This window comes from Sus scrofa, chromosome 15, assembly GCF_054392235.1.
Source record: "Sus scrofa isolate SSC_HxYL_T2T_F1_AM1 chromosome 15, Sscrofa_HxYL_maternal_Yorkshire_Landrace_v2.0, whole genome shotgun sequence".
In the NCBI taxonomy this organism is placed as follows: Eukaryota; Metazoa; Chordata; class Mammalia; order Artiodactyla; family Suidae; genus Sus; species Sus scrofa.
In genome coordinates, this window is record NC_139397.1 from 120,596,153 (window position 1) to 120,617,275 (window position 21,123).

Here is a 21,123-nt window from a genome sequence, read left to right on the forward strand (position 1 = left end):
TATGTGAGGTGCCCATGAGTCCTCCTCTTACATGGACCTACCACTCTTCTATTTCTTTTTTTCTTTTTTTTTTTTTTTTTTAGTTTTTGGTGTAATTTTATTTTATTAAAATTTTTTTTTGATTTTTTTTTGTTTTTTGTCTTTTTAGGGCTGCATCCATAGCATTTGGAGGTTCCCAGGCTAGGGGCTGAGTTAGAGCTACGGCTGCTGGCCTATGCCACAGCCACAGCAACGTGGGATCCAAGCCGTGTCTGCGACCTACACCATAGCTCATGGCAATGCTGGATCCTTAACCACTAGGCTAGCAGGGAACTCCTTCTGCCTATTTTTTGATTGGGTTGTGAGTTTTTGTTACTGAGTTTTATGAGCTGTTTGTATATTTTGGAAATTAAGCCTTTGTCGGTCTCATTATTTGTAAATATTTCTCTGAGACTGTAGGTCATCTTTTTGTTTTATTTATGGTTTCCTTTCTGGGCCCATAAGTTTGATTAGGTCCCATCTTCTAATATTTATCTACTATGTTGTATACACTTTATCTATATTTCTGACTTGTCTGTGAGTTCTGGAGGCCTTCTAATATGATAGTTTACCTCTTGCTAAGAGTCTAGTTTTAAAGGGATCTACACTCAAGCCTTGGCTCTACCTTTTACTGTGTAATGGAAACAAGTTACTTACCTTTTCTGAATCTCAGTTTTCTCATCTGGAGGATGGGATTAATAATATACTCCTAAAGATTGTGCATTTGGAGTTTTGTGCTCACTACTGTATCACCAGTACCTAGAGGAGTAGGGACCCATAACAGGTCCTTAATAAGGATATATTGAATTAATGAATTGAATAATCTATACCTCAGAATGTTATTCTGTATTATAAATGAAGTATTGCATGGAGAGCAGTTAGCACAATGCCTAATAAATATTACTTGCTCAGTGCTGTTTTTATTTAGGCGTTGCATTTTTTTCTCATTATTTTTCATTTTCATTTTTTCCTCATTAAGTTTATAATTCTATATGCATCGTAAACTGTTTCGTACATAAAATGACTCCTAAGCAATAGATTTATTTGTAGTCCTAGATCATACATCAGGAATCACTTGAGTTTAAAGTGCGATTACTTGGACATGAAGTGACTTCTGCTCCTGGCCATAAGGAGAAGCAGTCTCTGAACTTAACCTGTTATGGTAAACGATGAGCAAATAGGACAAAGGATATAAAATATTTTTAGATATTGGACAACAGGTAGTGTGAGAATGTGATTCTTAAGAAAAAGGAAACAGGTAAAGTGAGTGCTATAATTACCCTGGATTTCTGCTAAGAGACATTTCAGACCATGGTATAGGCAGGGGGAAAATCTTGGTCAGGGCATGATGACTTGTTTAATTGGTGAGATAGAGAATGTAGTTCAGAGAGGTCGAAATGGCTAAAAATTGCTGACAGAGATTCAGGGAAGAGGGAACTGAGTAGAAAAAAATTCTTGAAGTTGCATAGGGGTTTTCTTTAGCCTTTGCTAAGAGTGTGTAGAATGTCTGTATATAAAATGAAACTCTGTGAGACTGGGCAAGGACTGACTGGGGAGCCACAAGTTGAGTAATTTCCAGAGCTAGGGAGTTGCTCAGGCACTGGCTATGGCTAGACAAAGTGGTGAGATCTTTTTGATCATCCAAGATGTTTAGTTAGCGACCCCCAAATGTCCATACCTTGGTGGTAGGGCTAACCTAGCCTGAAGTAAAGTCCATTCCCGGTTTGTCCTAAAACATAGCAAACTTCGAAGATCAAGCTGATGCACAAGTTTCTTAATTGACTTTCAAAACAAAGCTCAACAATCTTTAAAGGAAAATAACAAAACCCAGACACTTAAATGAATAACACTGCACAGCATCCAGTGAAAAATTATTAGAATTTGGAAAATGGAACACCAGGGGAAAACTTAAGGCAGGGAAAATAGATTAAGAATAACAAAGATGATAGAATTAGCAAAAGCTATTATTTATTTATTAATTTTGCCTTTTAGAGCCATGCCCATGGCATATGGAGGTTTCCAGGCTAGGGATGAATCAGAGCTGTAGCTGCCAGCTTACACCACAGCCACAGCAGGGCCAGATCTGAGTTGCATCTGTGATCTATACCACAGCTCACAGCAACTCCACATCCTAAACCCACTGAGCGAGGCTAGAGATTGAACCTGCATCCTCATGGATACTAGTCAGCTTTGTTTCCACTGAGCTACAATGGGAACTCCAGCAAAAAATTTTAAATGGGCATTATAAATATGTTCAGAGGAGTTCCTTTTGTGGCACAGAAGAAACAAATCAGACTGGTAGCCATGGGGTTTTGGGTTTGGTCCCTGGCCTTGTTTGGTGGGTTCAGGATCTGGCATTGCCATGAGCTGTGGTGTGACTTATGGACTTGACTCGGATCCTGTGTTGCTGTGGCTATGCGTGGGCCAGTGGCTCTAGCTCCAGTTTGACCCCTAGCCTGGGAACCTCCATGTGCTGCAAGTGTGGTCCTAGAGAGCAAAAAAAAAAAAAAAAAAAAAGTTCAGAATGCTCAAAGATTTAAAGGAAAACATGAATCCAGTGAGAAGAAAATCAAAATATTAAAAACAAAATGGAATATATAGAGATGAGAAATAGAATAAACGAAATAAAAATTTTACTGATCGAGATTAACAGATAACAGCAGTTTCTTATTTGATGAAAAGGTCAGTGAACTTGAAGACTTAGCAATAGAATCTACCCAAAATTAAACACAGAGAAAAGAATGACTTAAAAAAAAAAAAAAGTGAATAGAACTTTTGTGATCTAGGAGGCAGTGGTGGGTATAATTCTACTCCCAGAAAAAAGGAGAGGGGGAAAAAAGTTCAAAGAAGTAGTGACTGAAATTTTTCCTAATTTTATAAAAACTGTAAACCTACTGATCCAAGAGGTTTAGTAATTTCAAGCAAAATAAACAAAAAAAATGGCCATACTAAGTTGCATTATAATCACATGGCTGAAACCAGTGCTAGAGGAAAAAAATTTAAAGCAGCTAGAAAAAATATTTTATATACAGAGGAGCAAAAACTGATGGCAGCTTTCTTGCTTGAAATAATATATAACAGAATTTAATGGAAGGACTTCGTTGAAGTACTAAAACATAAAATTGTAGACCCAGACAGAATTTTATACCCAGCAAAAATCTCTTAAAATGAAGGCCAAATGTTTTTTCACACAAAATCTGAGAGAATTCTTTGCCAGCAGATTTAGACCATAAGAAATGTTTATGCAGTTCTTCCTGTGGAAGGAAAATTATATCAGATCAAAACTTGCATCTACACAAAGGAATAAAGAGCACCAGAGAGGAGTTCCCTTTGTGGCTTACTGGTAACAAACCTGACTGGTATCTATGAAGACACTGATTGGATCCCTGACCTTGCTCAGTGGGTTAAGGATCCTGTGTTGCCATGAGCTGTGGTGTAGGTCATAGATGCACTCAGATCCTATGTGGCTGTGGCTGTGGTGTAGGCTGGCAGCTGCAGCTCCCATATGACCCCTAGCTTGGGAACTTCCATATGCCATGTGTGGCCCTAAAAAGACCAGGAAAAAAAAAAAAAAAAAAGGCACCAGAAATAGTAAATGAGTTTTAAATGAGACTTTTAAAAGTCATTTGCTTCCTTTAGAAGATAATTGCTTAAAGCTAAATAGTAACAACATTTGAGTTTTAAATATATGCATAAACAATATGACAACAGTAGCACAAAGGATAGGAGGCAGCAACCCACCCTGCTGCAATGACAACAGTGGATCCTTAACTTCCTGTGCCACAGGAGAACTCCTGATTACTATTTAAAGTTGACTTAAGTTCCCGTCGTGGGACGAAGCGGAAACGAATCTGACCAGGAACCATGAGGTTGTGGGTTCGATCCCTGGCCTTGCTCAGTGTTGCCGTGAGCTGTGGTGTAGGGCTGTGGTGTAGGTCATAGACGCAGCTTGGATCTGGCATTGCTGTGGCTGCGGTGAAGGCCGACGGTTGGTTGTAGCTCCAGTAAGACCCCTAGCCTGGGAACCTCCATATGCTGCAGGAGTGGCCCTAAAAAGAAAAAAGCCAAAAAAAAGAAAAAAAGGTTGGGGGGGATTTCCTGTTGTAGCTCAGCGGGTTAAGAATCTAGCTAGTATCTACGAGGATGCGGATTTGATCCCTGGTCTCTCTCTCTCAGTGGGTTAAGGATCTGGTGAGCTATGGCATAATTTGTGGATGTGGCTCAGATCTGGCCTTGCTGTAGCTGTGGTGTAGGCTGGTGGCTATGGCTCCAATTCAGCCCCTAACCTAGGAACTTCATTATGCCATGCATGCGGCCCTAAAAAGACAAAAAAGAGGGTAGGGGAGGAGTTTCTGTTGTGGCTCAGTGGTAACCAACCAGACTAGTATTCATGAGGATACAGGTTCAATCTCTGTTCTTGCTCAATGGTTTAAGGATCCGGCGTTGTCGTGAACTGCAGTATAGGTTGCAGACTCAGCTTGGATCTTGCATTGCTGTGGCTGTGGTGCAGGCTGGCAGCTGCAGCTCTGATTTGACCCCTGGGAACTTCCATGTGCCGTGGGTGCAGACCTAAAGAAAGGGGAGGGGGAGAGACATTTCATAATGACAGGGGAGTCAGCTCATCAACAATGTATATTCTAAGAACATATTCTTTCTTTAGTAAAGCTTCAGAATTCATGAAACAAGGTTAACATTCCTTTCCCATAATTGAGAGTACAAGTAGACAGAAAATTAGTAAGCAGTTTGAAGACTTAAGCAGTGTTAGCAACAAATATAACCTAATTTGCATTTATGGAACACTCAACAACCGCGCATTCTTTCAGCTGCACATGGAACATTCTCTGAAATAAACAATATGCTGAGACATAAAATAGTCTCATTAATGTTAACAGGAATGAAAGCATATTGAATATGCTTTCTAAGTATGAGTGTGAAATTAGAAATCAGTAGCAGAAAGATATATGGAAACTCTCCAAAATATTTGGAAATAAAAAAATTTCTGAATAATCCATGGGTAAAAGAATCACAAAGGAAATTGGAAAATATTTTGAACTGAATGGTAATGGAAATACACCATAAATTTTGTGGGCTATAGCTAAGGAAAATGTATAGCTTTGAAAGGTGCTTTATATTAGAAAGGAAAAAAAGTCCAAAAACCAGTAATTTTCTAAGCTTCTACCTTAAGAAGATAGAACAAGAGGAGCAAATTAAACCCCAGGTAAGTAGAAGTAAAGAAGTAAAGGTAAGAGCAGAAATCAGTGAATTTAGAAATCTGTTAAAACAATTGAGAAAATCAGTGAAATCAATAGCTGGTTTTTTGAAAGGATAAATAAAAATGAGAAACCTCTAGTTAGATTGATTAGGTGAAAAACATAAAAATTACAAATGGAATGAAAGAGGAGAGGAGATATTATTAGAGATACTGTATAAATTAAAAGCATAATTAGGGGTCATTGGTGGACTTTTGCCAGTAAGTTCAGCAACTTAGACGAAGTAGACAAATTCCTTAAAAGAGACAACCAAAAGAAGAAATGGAAAATCTGAATGTCCATTTCTCCCTGTATCTAGTTATATAAATTGAAAAACCTTCTCATAAAGAAAATTCCAGGCCAGATGGCTACATTGGTGAATTCTCTCAAGCTTTTAAGAAGTAAATAATACTTACTGTAATAATACAAATCCAGCTAGTATCCATGAGGATGCGGGATCCATCCCTGTCCTCAATCAGTATGTTAAGGATCTGGTATTACCATGAGCTGTAGTGTGGGTCGCAGATGTGGCTCCAATCCCATTTTGCTATGACTGTGATGTAGGCGAGCAGCTGCAGCTCAAATTTGCCCCTATCCTGGGAACTTCCATGTGCCACTAGTATAGGCCTAGAAAAAAGCAGGAAGAAAAAAAAAAATCTAATAAATGGGTTAAAGATCTAAATTTGAAAACTGAAAATGTTAAATGTCTAGATGAAAAATAGGAAGATATCCTGATCTTTGGGTAGGCAGAGATTTCATAAGACACAAAAACTGTTAACACACAGTTAACAGAAGTAGTTTATAAATTGTATAATATTAAAATTAAAAATTTCTTTTCAAAAATCATTATTAAAACGAAAACATATTTCTGACTAGGTGCAAATGTTCATATATATTTGACAAAGGATTTCTATCCAGAATACATGAATCCAACTTTTAAAAAATTTCATTTATTTTTATTTTATTTTTGTCTTTTTAGGGCTGTACCTGCGGCATATGGATGTTCCCAGGCTAGGGGTCAAGTCAGAGCTGTAGCTGCTGGCCTACACCACAGCTCATGGCAACACCACATCTTTAACCTATGGAGTGAGACCAGGGATCGAACCTTTGTCCTCATGGATGTTAGTTGGGTTTGTTATCGCTGAACCACAACGGGAACTCCCCGTGAATGCAACTTAATAAGACAAATCACCAAATTAAAAAATGGATGATGGATTTGATCAAACACCATACCAAAGAAGATAAATGAATGGCCAAAAAGCACTTAAAAGTCTTAAAAGTGCTCAATGCCTTTAGTTATTGGGAAGTGTAAATTAAGCTACAATGAAGAGTTTCATTCTTGGGAGGGCAAAATGCTTTCTGGTGGAAGGCAATTTGCCAGTACTTAAAATTTTAATGTGTGTGTATCCTTGGATATACAGTTTGATATCTAGAACCTTTTTCATAAATAATTAAATAAGTATAGAAAGATTTATATTTGCCACTGAAAAAGTCAGTCAATGTGGGATTAAGTTATGATGTATCCATAAGTTATATATAGTATCCAATAGGATGCTATACAGCTATTAAAGATGGTGTTGTATTGTGGATTCATATTTATTGCAATGGAAATAAGTCCTTGACTTGCCTTTTTTATTTCTCAACAATAAGTAATAGCATGCCTTAAAGGACCTCATTTACACAAAATTGTGCTTGTAAGTGTAGACAGATTTCTGGAAATATTCATTAGAATGGTTATCTCTGAGTGGTGGCCTATTGGGATTTTGTGGGTTTTTTTTTTTTTTTTTTTTTTTTTTGTACTGCTAGGTTTCTTTATACTAATATTTATCATTTTTATACCTGAAAAAGGAAGGATTTTTCCCCCCTTTCTGAACAAATGTACATGAGTAGTTTATCCCTTCTGCTTGTTAAATGATTTTGTAGATAACAAGAAGTACAGTTTTTTGGTTTTTTTTGTTTTTTTTTTTGGGGTCTTTTTGCCATTTCTTGGACCGCTCCTGCGGCATATGGAAGGTTCCCAGGCTAGGGGTCTGATTGGAGCTGTAGCCGCCAGTTTACGCCAGAGCCACAACAACGCGGGATCCGAGCCGCATCTGCAACCTACACCACAGCTCACGGCAACGCTGGATCGTTAACCCACTGAGCAAGGGCAGGGATCGAACCCACAACCTCATGGTTCCTAGTTGGATTCGTTAACCACTGCGCCACGACGGGAACTCCCAAGAAGTACAGTTTTTAAGCTAGCACCTCATCAAGTTCTGTGAATACCTAAACCTAATGAGGTCTGTAGAACCTTTGTAATGTAATTCTTTTTTTTATTAAAAAAAATTCTTTTTTCCCACTGTACAGCATGGGGACCAAGTTACTCTTACATGTATACATTTTTTTTCACCTTTTGTTCTGTTGCAATATGAGTATCTAGACATAGTTCTTGATGCTACTCGGCAGGATCTCCATGTAAATCCATTCCAAGTTGTATCTGATAACCCCAAGCTCCCGATCCCTCCCACTCCCTCCCTCTCCCATCAGGCAGCCACAAGTCTATCCTCCAAGTCCATGATTTTCTTTTCTGTGGAAAGGTTCATTTGTGCTGTATATTAGATTCTAGTTATAAGTGATATCATATGGTATTTGTCTTTGTCTTTCTGACTTATTTCACTCAGTATAAGAGTCTCTAGTTCCATCCATGTTGCCATAAATGGCATTATGTCGTTCTTTTTTATGGCTGAGTAGTATTCCATTGTGTATATATACCACATCTTCCAAATCCAATCATCTGTCAATGGACATTTGGGTTGTTTCCATGTCCTGGCTATTGTGAATAGTGCTGCAATGAACATGCGGGTGCATGTGTTTCTTTTAAGAAAAGTTTTGTCTGGATATATACCCAAGAGTGGGATTGTGGGGTCATATGGAAGTTCTATGTATAGATTTCTAAGGTACCTCTATACTGTTCTCCATAGTGGCTGTACCAGTTTACATTCCTACCAGCAGTGCAGGAAGCTTCCCTTTTCTCCACAACCCCCCCAGCACTTGTTATTTGTGGACTTATTAATGATGGCCATTCTGACTGGTGTGAGGTCGTATCTCATGGTAGTTTTGATTTGCATTTCTCTTATAATCAGCCATGTTGAGCATTTTTTCATGTGCTTGTTGGCCATCTGTATATCTTCCTTGGAGAACAGTCTATTCAGGTCTTTTGCCCATTTTTCCATTGGTTAATTGGCTTTTTTGCTGTTGAGTTGTATAAGTTGCTTGTATATTCTAGAGATTAAGCCCTTTTCCGTTGCATCGTTTGAAACTATTTTCTCCCATTCTGTAAGTTGTCTTTTTGTTTTCTTTTTGGTTTCCTTTGCTGTGCAAAAGCTTTTCAGTTTGATTAGGTCCCATTGGTTTATTTTTGCTCTTATTTCTGTTGCTTTGGGAGATGTAATGTAATTCTAAGGTTGGGGATCCTCCATTGCTGCCACTGAAGTTACTCAGGAACTAGTTGAAGTGGTGTGGACAGTTGGGGAACTCTGAACTCCAGAGCCCAGGACACTGACTGAAGTTTTTAATGCCACACACCTCCTGTAGTTAACATCTTTAAAGACTTGGCTTTTAAGAATAAAGTCAGGTTTGGACCTTTGCTTTGTTGTTTTCATTTGCTTTGTTTTTCTCAGCTTTGTTTAGGTATAATTGATAAAATTGTAAAATATTTAAAGCTTACCTCATAATGATTTTTTTTTTTTGCCTGCACCTGTGGCGTATGGACGTTCTTGGGCCAGGGATTGAATCCAAGCCCCTGAAGTGACAACACTGGATGCTTAACCTGCTAACTCACAAGGAAACTCCCTCATAATGATTTGATCTGTGTGTATGTTGTGAAAAGATTCCTCCCATCTAGTTCATAAACAGATCCTCCACCTCACATATTTATTGCATATGTGTGTGTGTGTGTGAGAGAGAGAGAGAGCATTATATTCTACTCTCTTAGCACATTCCTTTTTTTTTTTTTTCTTTTTGGCTGTGCCTGCAGCATGCGGAAGTTCCCTGGCCACAGCAGTCACCTGAGCCACAGCAATGAATATGTTGGATCCTTAACCTACTCACCACCAGGGAACTCCACAGATTTCACTTATACAGTATAGTGTTAGCAGCTATAGTCGACCATGCCTTATTTGTTCCTCTTACACCTGAAAGCTTATACCCTTTCATCGTCTTCTCCCTATTTCCCGCATGCCCCTAGCGACCACTTTTCTACCCTATTTTTGAATTTGACTTAAAAAAAAAAAAAGATTTATGTATTAGTGATACTATGCAGCATGCAGTATTTTTTTTTTTTATTTACTTTGGATTGACGAAAGAGTATCTGAATTTATTGCGCCTACCTGCCCTTGTATATAGAAGATAGTAACATTAGAAGTCATTCTCTTCTCTGCTTATGTCAGGTATTATTTTAATCATTGGGTGGGTGGGGGGAATAAAATCCTACCCTCCAAAATTTCACTCTCTACTAGAGCCCTGGGATAGCCAAGAGACCGTTTGGATGAACCATGCTATGGCAGCACACAGGAGGGCTTTTGATTTAGATGTTGATGTGTTTTTTGGGCTTGGGTGGCTGTTCAAGGAAGATTTTCCAGAGGAAACACTGAACCGAATTTTGAACTTCACTTCAGGCATCTGAATCGAAGTTTGCAATGTTAAGTGTGAGTTAGCCAAACCAAAGAAAGGAATATGAGGTAATGTAGGTAGACAAAAGCAAATATGAATTACCCAAACCAAAGAAAGGGATATGAAGGTAACAGGTAGACAAAAGCCTGGAGGCATGCAGGGCATGGCACATGTAGGAAACTGCAAGTCATTGAGCGTGGTTGGGATTTTAGGCAGTGTGGGCAAGAAAGGGAGGCTGGAGAGGCCAGATCATGAAGGATCTTGTTAGCTGTCAAAGACTCTCTTCCTCTGGTCTTCCTTGTAAATACAGCCTTTGTTCACAGAAGCTGGGAATCTTTGAGTCATCTTTGACTCTTGAGGCCTCCTCCTTTCCCTTAAACTCCCACATAATTAGGCACCAAATCTTGTCCGTTTGGGGAGCTTGGGTTGAAATGGTGTAATGACAAGCTGGCTGTAGACTCTGTTCTCCATGGCGGGCTGTAACGTTAATTTCTAGGGCTTAATGCTGGCTCACAGACCCTTAGTAAATGTTTAAGTGAAGAGTTCAAAAGAGAAAATGTTTATGAGTATTTTTACATGCAACCATTCTATTTTCCATTTTCTTATAGAAAATTTAATAATCTTAGGTGACCTAGTTGAAAAGTCAACACTTAGATAACTAAAAATCTTCAAAACAGAATCAGACCCAATTAGTAAGATCTAATGGTGGGTGACTGAAGCAATATCATAGTTGGGGGAGAAAAGTGCCAGACAGCTTTTAGCAATTTGATTATAATGAGTATACACTAGTAGAGATTAATTTCTTAGGGGAAAAATCGTGAACGTTATTTATTGCTTTCACTTGTTTCAATTAATAATGTTGGTACATGCGTCCTTGAACTTATGGATATGTACTGTATTTATTTTGTGTTTAACTATAAAAGGAAGACTGCATGCAGAGATGGTTAGTGTTTGCAACAATTAGGCACCGTTTTAGTGAAATAATTGTGCCATTTTGAAAACAAATTATGTATCTGAGACATATCTTGTGAAGCAACTTTTATGATTTTCAGCAACACAGCTGCTGAAGCTATTAGTGGAATTGAATCTTTTGTTATTTGGGTCATACAACCAGCAACTGAACTTTTATATTTGTAACTAATAAGAACCTTATTTAGACATAAGATAGTATAAATAGAAGAGAGGTTCTTCTTATGGCCTTAAGAAGAACAAGGTAAGGGAATAGAAGGACTGGAGCTCAACTTCTTTCCTAAAATCAACAAAATTCACAACTAAAGTCTGAGCAGTCTTCACCCAACTGGACCGGAAACCTTAAAAAAGATACCCTACTCCAGAAGAAAAAGAGGAGGCCACATCAAGAGGTAGGAGGGGCAATTTCACGATATAAACAACCCCATACCTCCGTGGTGGGAAGCTCCACAGACTGAAAACTAACTGGTTCACAGAGACTCACCTACAGGAGTGAGAGTTCTGAGCCCCACATCAAACCCTCACGTGCGGGGATCTGGCATTGGGAAAAAGAGCCCCTGGAGCATCTGGCATGGAAGGCCAGTGGGGCTTGTGTGCAGGAGCTCCACGGGACTGGGGGAGACAGAGACCCCATTCTTAAAAGGCGCACACAAACTTTCACATGCACTGGGTCCCAGGGCAGAGCGAGGTCTCCATAGGAGTCTGGGTCAGGCCTGACTGCAGTTCTTGGAGGACATCCTGGGAAAACAGGGGTGAACGTGGCTTGTTGTGAGGGAAGGATATTGAAAGCAAAGCTCTCGGGAATATTCAGCAGCCTGCCTTTCTCTGGAGGTGGCCATTTTGGGGAAATCTGACCCCACCCGTCAGTCAGTGCTGAGAAGCCCCAGGGCGAACAACAATCCAGATGGGATCACAGCCCCACCCCTCAGTAAACAGGCTACCTAAAGAACCCTCAGGCACACAGCTGCCTCTAATCCCATCCAGAGACTAAGCCCCACCCACCAGAGGAATTAGAATTGGCTCCACCTACCAGGGAGCAGGCATCAGCCTCTCCCATCAGGAAGCCTACAGCAAGCCCCCATACTGACTTCAGCCACAAGGAGGGCAGACATTGGAAGTAAGAGAGGCTACAACTCTATTATCTGTAAAAGTTCACCACACCAAAAACCTATAAAAATGAAAAGACAGAGGACTGTAACTCAGATGAGGGAGAAAGGAAAAACCCCAGAAAAACAGCTAAGTGATGAGGAGATTCTCAGCCTCCAGGAAAAAGACTTTAGATTGTTGATGCTGAAGATGATGCAAGACATTGGAAATAAACTGGAGGCAAAGATGGATAACTTACAGGAAATACTGACCAAAGAGATACAAGATATAAAACTTAAGCAAGAAGAGATGCAAAATCCAATCACCGAAATAAAAAATTCACTAGAAGCAGCTAACGGCAGAATACAGGAGTCAGAAGAACGGCAGAATACAGGAGTCAGAAGAACAAATAAGCAAGGTGGAGGACAGATTAGTGGAAATTATGGATGCAGAACAGAAAAGAGAAAAAAGATTGAAAACAAATGAAGAGCGTCTCAGAGAACTCTGGGACAACATCCGTATTATAGGGGTGCCAGAAGGAGAAGGGAGAGAGAAGGGGACAGGAAAAATATTCCAAGAGATAATAGCCGAAAACTTCCCTAACATAGGAAAGGAATCACTCACTCAAATCTAGGAAGCACAACGAGTACCATATAAAATAAACCCAAGGAGGAACACCCCAAGACACATATTAATCAAACTGACCAAAATTAAAGACAAAGAGAAAATCTTGAAAGCAGCTAGGGAAAAGAAACAAGTAACATACAAGGGAACCCCGATAAGGCTATCAGCAGGTTTTTCAACAGAAACTCTGCAGGCCAGAAGGGAGTGGCATGATATACTTAATGTGATGAAAGAAAAAAACCTCCAACCAAGCTTACTCTACCCAGCAAGGTTCTCGTTCAGATTTGAAGGAGAAATCAAAATCTTCACAGATAAGCAAAAGCTGAGAGAATTCAGCAAACTAAACCAGCCTTACAACAAATACTAAAGGAACTTGTCTATGCAGAAAAGAAAAGGCCACAACAGGAAACAAAAACTCCACAAATGACAAGGCTCACCAGTAAAGTAAAGGTATATATACAGTAAAGATACGAAATCATCCATGCACAATTATACCACCAAAATCAGAAATCATGAGAAGAGGTGGGTACAAATGCTGGACACTGGAGATGAACTTTGCAATTAAGAGAACAACAACTAAAAACAATTTCATATACATATAGACTCTTATATCAAAACTTTAGAATAACTGCAAACCAAAAATCTACAATTGATACACAAACAAGGAATCTCTGGAGAAGAAATATATCTCATAGTAAATAAGTGCATAATCCACCATGAAGGGGGTCATTTGACAACATTCTTGGAATGCTGAAGTCTTCTTAGATCTGATTCTGATTTCCTCTCCATCAAAGAATTTATGATAATTATAACATTTTTAAGTGGGTAGATTTTATGTTTGTCTTATATTCTATTTTTTGTGGAGATAATTGCAATGTAAGAAATAACACAAAGAGATCTTTTATATACTTTGCCCAGTTTCCCCCAGTGATAACACTTTGTAGACCTCTGTAGTATTTTGTCAGTGTATGATCCACTACACTTACTCACATTTCTTCAGTTTTACTTTGCTCATTTGTATACTTGTGTTGATTCTGTACTGCTTATTCTCCTTGGTATGTTTGTATATATCCTACCACAGTCAAGAGTAAATAGTTCTCTATCACAAGGGTCCCTTGTGTTGCCCTTTTATAACACCTGCTTCTCTTCTGCCGCTTTACTTTCCCTCCCCTATCTCTGACCCTGGCAACCACTAATCTTTTTTCCATTTCTAAAATTCTGTCATTTAAAAAATGTTATACAAATGAAATCATATAGCATGTAACCATTTGAAAGTGACTGTTTTAACTCAGTATAATTCCCTGGAGATTTGTGTAATAGCTTATTCCTTTTTGTTACTCACATTTTATAAGTTAGAGAACCTCTGCATAGTTAAAAACTTAGTTTCTATTTTGTTTCCCTCCTAATCTATTTTTTTACAATAAGTGTTTTTATCTTAAATCTAGGTGACAAAACGAGACCGCCTTCCTCCAGCCCCTCTAGCATCATCCGCCGCACCTCCTCCCTGGATACACTCGCTGCTCCCTACCTTGCAGGGCACTGGCCCCGTGATGGTCATGGGCAAGCTGCTCCTTGCATGAAGGACAAGGCTACACAGGTAGGTTCATTACCGTTCTTACCCCGAAGTGTTTCACTCTGAAACCATTTCTTTGTTCTACTCTGTGCTCAAATTCTTAAAACTTTAGTAAGTGTGTTAGAATAATCCAAGAAGCTTATCAGAAGTGCAGATTCCCAGGCCTGGCCATCAGATATTCTATAGTAGGTTTTGGTTGAGGCTTGTTGAGCCTTGAGAAATGTTCGTTTTAAACAGTTCCAAAGGGTTTCCTGATACATACAGATAATCTATGAACGTACTTTTCTCCCACTCATTCTTTATACTTGAGAACATCACAATATATTTAATATATGGAATTTGGACTTAAAAATCTGTAACAGTAAGAATTTCTTTACTTGGAGTTCCTGTTGTGGTGCAGCGGAAATGAATCCGACTAGGAACCATGAGGTTGTGGGTTTGATCCCTGGCCTCTCTCAGTGGGTTAAGGATCCGGCATTGCCGTGAGCTGTGGTGTAGGTCACAGACGAAGCTTGGATCTGGCATTGCTATGGTTGTGGTGTAGGCTGGCAGCTGTAGCTGATTAGACCCCTAGCCTGGGAACCTCCATATGCCGTGGGAGTGGCCCTAAAAAGCAAAAAAACAACAAAAAAACCCAAGAATTACTTTACTTTCCATCCAACCTTGTATTTTTGTGTCAAAAATCTTCATGTGTTGTGAGATGAGGATTATATTACATTGCTGGTATAATCTGTAAATGTAAATATCCTGACAAAGTGACTCTGGAAAGTTTTATACTTTTAGATTTATAAAAAGTTTTAATTAAAAGGATCTTAAGAGATCATTTGATCTACCTCCTAGTTTTACAAATGAGGAAACTGAAGTCAAAGATCATAAAGCCAAATGATGACTTCGTCTTAGTTGAGTGTAGTTTTTGTTATAGCACTTATCAGAATTATAATTAATGTTTTCTAATCATTTATTTAATGCTTTTCATATTCATTAGATGGGGAGCTCACGAAGGCAGGAACTGTGTCTGGCTCGTCCATTTTTGTATTTTCATCCCTAGGACTTAGTACTGTACCTGATGGAATAAACACTCAAGGAGCATTTACAAAGGATTGAGTGAGCAGAACAGTTAAAGCTTTATGGCTAGTGAGGATGAAAATCACTTAAAGAGTTAATTTCTTGGAGCTCCCATTGTGGTGCAGTGGAAACAAATCTGACTAGTAACCATGAGGTTGATGGGTGCAGCCCTAAAAAGCAAAATAATAATATCTATTCTTTAAGGTTAAAATGAGATTAACAGGGAAATAGATGTAAAACACTTAGAAGTGTCTGGCACATAGTAAGCATTCAATAAATGCTAGCTGTTATAATTATTACCTTTGATTGTTGTCAGATTAGAACAAAGATGGCATGTAAGTTTCATCTCCTGTGCAGTTTGTCAGTTGCTGTTAACTTCCTAGAAGGTTATGTTGAGAAAGATTCAAGCTAAAGAATCTTGGGATTGATAAACAATCTTTGCCCCTGTTAAGGCATCCTGGGCACTTCTGGACCTGTGATCTAGACGGTACTACAGTAGATAATATGATAGAAATAATTTATCTTATGTTGTAGATGAGTGGTTCCAGAAAGCTGCTTTAGACAAGACATATTGTATCACCACTCTGAGCCTTGATTTCTTCATTTAAAAAAATTTGTGTATGGGAGTTCCTCCTATGGCATAGTAGGTTAAGACTCCAACTGCAGGGGCTTGGGTCACTGCAGATGTGCAGGTTTAACTCACTGGCCCAGCACAGTGAGTTAAAGGATCCAACGTTGTTGCAGCTATGGTGTAGGTTGCAGCTGTAGTCGGATTCAGTCCCTGGCCTGGGAACTTCCATGTGCCATGGGTGCAGCCATTAAAAAAAATAGTGTGTATGACTCTTTAAGATCCTTCTCAGTGGCCGATGAAGGAGTAGGAATGGGAGAAGGAGGTTCCGGAAAATATAGAAAAAGGCAGCATTAGAAAATTAGGAATATTGGATTTCCCGTTGTGGCTCTGTAGTTAGCGAACCCGACTAGCATCTCTGAGGGCTTGGATTCGATCCCTGGCCTCGCTCAGTGGGTTAAGGATCTGGAGTTGCCCATGAGCTGTGGTGCAGGTCACAGACACAGCTGGTATCCCACATTGCTGTGGCTCTGGCATAGGCCAATGGCTATAGCTCCAATTAGACCCCTACCCCAGGAACTTCCATATGCCACAAGTGTTGGCCCTAAAAGACAACAAGACCAAAAAAAAAAAAAAAAAAAAAGGAATATAGGAAAATGATTTTCCCTCTTGACCCACCCCGTCATTGGTTTTGGTCATGAGAATGAAGGAATGATTAAGATTTTACTATACCTGGGAGTTCCCGTTGTGGCACAATGGTTAACGAATCTGACTAGGAACCATGAGGTTGCGGGTTCCATTCCTGGCCTTGCTCAGTGGGTTAAGGATCTGGAGTTGCCATGAGCTGTGGTGTAGGTTGCAGATGCGGCTCGGATCCCGCGTTGCTGTGGCTGTGGCGTAGGCTGGTGGCTACGGCTCCAATTAGACCCCTAGCCTGAGAATCTCCATATGCCGCGGAAGCGGCCCTAGAAAAGTCAAAAAGACCAAAAAAAAAAAAAAAAAAAAAAAGATTTTACTATACCTGATTATTTATCATCCTAATAACTTGACACAAAGGTAGCTAAAATGTGGCATTATTCTTATTTTTTTTTTCCCCTTTGTTTCTTCAGAAGACATTGTTCCTTCCCTGTGATCTCAAATAGCCAGTCATTCCTTAACCCATACTCTTGCCAGTGGAGCAGGGGTGGTCTATGAGACTGATTGTCTATATATGCTGATTTAGAGTTTAGTACAGCATTTAATACTACATTGTCACCAATCTCTGCTTCCTGTCCCCTCTCCTCCCATGTTCTTTTCTTTGTTTTTTTAGAATTTTATTTGGTCCATGGCCATGGCATGCGGAACTTCCCAGGCCAGGGATGGAACCTGCACCACAGCATTACAATGCCAGATCCTTAACCTGCTGAGCCATGAGGGAACTCCTCCTCCCATGTTCTTTTAAAACTGAATGTTTACCAGTTTGTCCTCCAAAAATGTTAGCCTACCGTGTGCTTTGTATTTCTAGTGTTATTTAACAGTGTTTCAGTTCCATTAATTTAATCTTCCTAATCTCCAGGGGGTGTGTTTTGTATTTTTTGTCTATACTACTTTAGAGGGAGAAAATGTAATGTGTCTAGTTGGATTACTTGACATTCTTTTGACTCAAAGGTATTATCTTCCAAATTTTCCTAACTTCCTAGGCTTCTTTACCTTACAGGCTTCCTTTACCTGTTTTAATGTGTGAACTTGTAACTTGCAATTGGTGTCTGATTTTATTTGTTTTCTTTATTGTATAAACTAGTCATCTTTTGCTCTTAATAATCTTACATTATTATTTTTCTCTTAAAACTCCTGCATTTATTTCAGAGGCCATTTTTTCCTCTTCAGAGGTTGATTTTGATAAATAACTTATTAAATTGTTTTATTTCCAGTTTATGCATTGATTGAAATTGTGGTCTGAATTCAGAAACTTTTGGAGTTCCCTTCATGGCTCAGCAGTTAGCAAACCCGAATAGCATCTGTGAGGACTCGGGTTCGATCCCTGGCCCTTGCTTGGTGGGTGAAGGATCCAGCGTTGCCATGAGCTGTGGTGTGGGTCACAGATGTGGCTTGGATCCCACGTTGCTGTGGCTGTGGTGTAGGCCGGCAGCTACAGTTCCGATTCGACCCCCAGCCTGGGAAACTCCATATACCACCGGTGCAGCCCTTAAAAAAAAAAAAAAAAAGAAGAAAGAAAAGAAACTTTGTAAAATGGGCTGTGGTTAAATGAAACCTAGTAATAGAGGCTAAAATAATGTTGAATTACTTAAGGTAGCTGTTTATAAATCTACAGACCTATTTAGAAGTTGTTTCTTTTTCTGGAAGGATAATTGGAATGTATGGCAGAAATAGAAATAACTGTTTTATGTGTTTCATATAAGCAACACTAACAATTATTAGTGTTGTTTGAAATAAAAGTACTGAAGAGGCAGATGAGCATTTTAAAAAATTGTTTTTTGAGTTACTTTTGCTATTGAATGAAAGCTTGGTCCACCAGTTAAAATTGGAGTGTAATATTAAGAGGAAAGGAAAATGTTAAAATCTTTTTTTTTCCAGATCTAACTCTAATGACCTCAGTACAAGTGCCTCTGAATAACTTTGGCTTCATGGGTAAGCCCAGGATTCTGGAATAACCTAGATTTCTAGATACTTTACACTTGACTAGTGTTCCTGTCTTTTCTTTGGAATGCTTTCCCAACATTTGCCTAATAACTTGTACTCTAATACTCACAGCAGCCTCCTCTGATCCCATAAAATCTTGCCTACCTACTTTCCCTGACCTTCCAGTTCTGGGTTAGGTGCCTTTCTTTTCCTTCCTTCCTTCCCTCCCTCCCTCCATTCCTCTCTTTTCTTTCTTTCTGTGGCTGCTCTGACAGCAAATGTAAGTTTCTGGGCCAGGGGGTTGATTCCAAGCCACAGCTCCGACTTACAGAACAGCTGAGGCAATGCTGGATCCTTGAACCCACTGCCAGGGCGGGGATCGAACCCCCATTTCTGCAACACCTAAGCTGCTGCAGTTGAATTCTTAACCCACTGCTCGACAGCAGGAACTCCGTAGGTGTCTTTCTTAGGGGACCTCAATCACATAATATCATTATTGACTGTTTATTCCTTCTCTCCTAGAAAAAGATCTTTGAGAATAAAAAATGTATTTCCTCTCTAACTCCAGTACCTACTCCAGTGCTTGATACACTGGAAGATGCATAATAGCTTTCCAGTACACAATGCAGGATTGAACAAAATTGAAATGTAATTAAAACTCAATTTTACTTTTTTTACTAATAGTTAGGAGTGTCTTATAATAAAGGTACAGTTTCTTAGTTGAACAAAGAAAGCAATTATTTTTTGAATTAGAAGTTTAAGTAGAAGTTCCGTTGTGGTGAAGCGGAAACGAATCCGACTAGGAATCATCAGGTTGCGGGTTCGATCCCTGGCCTTGCTCAGTGGGTTAAGGATCCGGCGTTGCCGTGAGCTGTGGTGTAGGTCACAGACTCGGCTCAGATCTGGCGTGGCTGTGGTGTAGGCTGGCAGCTGTAGCTCTGATTAGATCCCTAGCCTGGTAACTTCCATATGCTCTGGGTACAGCCCTAAAAAGCAAAAAAAAAAAAAAAAAAAAAAGGGTGAAGTAAAATTAATGACTTTTGCAGAGTATTTTTTCCTGCCTGCATATCTTATTGCTGAAATTAGCAAAGCTGTCTCTTGCTCTTTATGCTTATTTTTATTTGTCTTAGCAGTTAATACTCTCATTCTCATCTTTAATTTGCTCTTAAATCTATAGGGAATTTTATATTCCTTTACTTTTCCTTGAACGTTTATACTTAAAATTAATATCTTTAGTAATTTCCCTAATTTAACTTTTTATTTTAAAAAAGTCTCAGAGTAAACATTGCACTGGCTCCTGCAGGATACCAAGGGCCAGAAGAAAATTCAGCAGCCCTGCAGGGAGAGCCTACACTGACTGCTCCAGCCCCCGCTATACTAGGTCCTGTGCTGGTTCTTGCAAGAAGGTCAATTTCCAAAACTACCTTCCCCAAGGTCCCTTCCACCCCTGCAAGTGCCCTCCCCATCAGCTCCCCAAAAACCCCATCCATCTACTCCTCCTCCCGAAATTTACACTCCTTCCCCTCTTGTGATATGTCTTTGGAGGTTTGCTCATTTCCTGTTCTTTTTCCATATTATTTATGGTGTACTTTATGTTTTAAGAATAAAATTAGGAAGTTGGGGAAAAAAATAAAAAAAATAAAGAAGTCTTGGAGTTCCCATTGTGACTCAGTGGAAACGAACCTGACTAGTAATCATGAGGATGTGGGTTTGATCCCTGGACTCGCTTGTTGGGTTAAGGATCCAGCATTGTGTAAGCTGTGGTATAGGTCCCAGATGCGGTTCTGATCTGGTGTTGCTGTGGCTATAGTGTAGGTTGGCAGCTGTAGCTCCAATTTTGAGCCCTAGCCTGCGTCCATATGCCACCCCTGCAACCCTAAAGAAAAATAAAAGATAAAAAGTCTCAAGTTTATAGAAAAGTCACAAGAGTAAGAGATTGAACACCAGTATACTCTTCACCTATATTTATCAGTAAACATTTTTCCATATATTGTTTTATTTCTTTGTGTATAATTTTTATTATTACTGTTATATTTGCTAATCATTAGTAATTTACAGACATTCTGAGTCTTCTCAAATAATTAAGGATGTATATGAACAGAGACTTTAAAAATATTACCAACAAGAAGTTCTTATTGTGGCACAGTGGAAGTGAATCCAACTGGTATCCGTGAGGATGTGGGTTTGATCCCTGGCCTTGCTCAGTGGGTTAATGATCCAGCATTGCTGTGAGCTGTTGTGTTGGTTGCAAATGCAACTCGAATTCAACGTGGCTGTGGCTGTGGTTGTGGCTGTGGCTGTGGTATAGGCTGACTGCTGTAGCTCCGATTTGACTCCTAGCCTGGGAACCTCCATGTGCCTCGAGTGTGGCCTAAAAGGCAAAAAAAAAAAAAAAAAAAAAAAAGAAGAAGCCAATATAATTACCAAATTCAGGAAATTTAGCATTGATAGAAGGCTATTATTTAATGTGATACATAAACACATTTTTTTTCAGTTTCCCCAGTGATAGTCTTGGTTTTCTCCCGTAAGCTAAGATCCAGTCAAGGAGCACACGTGGCATTTAGGTGTCATGCTTTTTTAGAATCCTTTAATCTGGAACAGTTCCTCAGCTTTTCTTTTTCTTTTGTGACATTAATATTTTTTAAGAGTTCCTGCTGTATAGCACTGGGAACTATATCTAGTCACTTATGGAGCATGAT

At 39.3% G+C, this 21,123-nt stretch overlaps 1 protein-coding gene across 4 annotated transcripts in view; it reads left to right on the top strand.

Moving 5' to 3' along the window:
- FAM117B (family with sequence similarity 117 member B) overlaps positions 1–21,123 on the top strand; it is a 100,815-nt gene that overhangs the window by 36,608 nt on the left and 43,084 nt on the right. For all 4 annotated transcript variants that reach the window (XM_003133590.6, XM_084998418.1, XM_084998419.1 and 1 more), the window contains one exon: positions 14,045–14,196. In XM_003133590.6, coding sequence (XP_003133638.3) covers positions 14,045–14,196 — 152 coding nt within the window. The remainder of the gene's footprint in view (positions 1–14,044; positions 14,197–21,123) is intronic.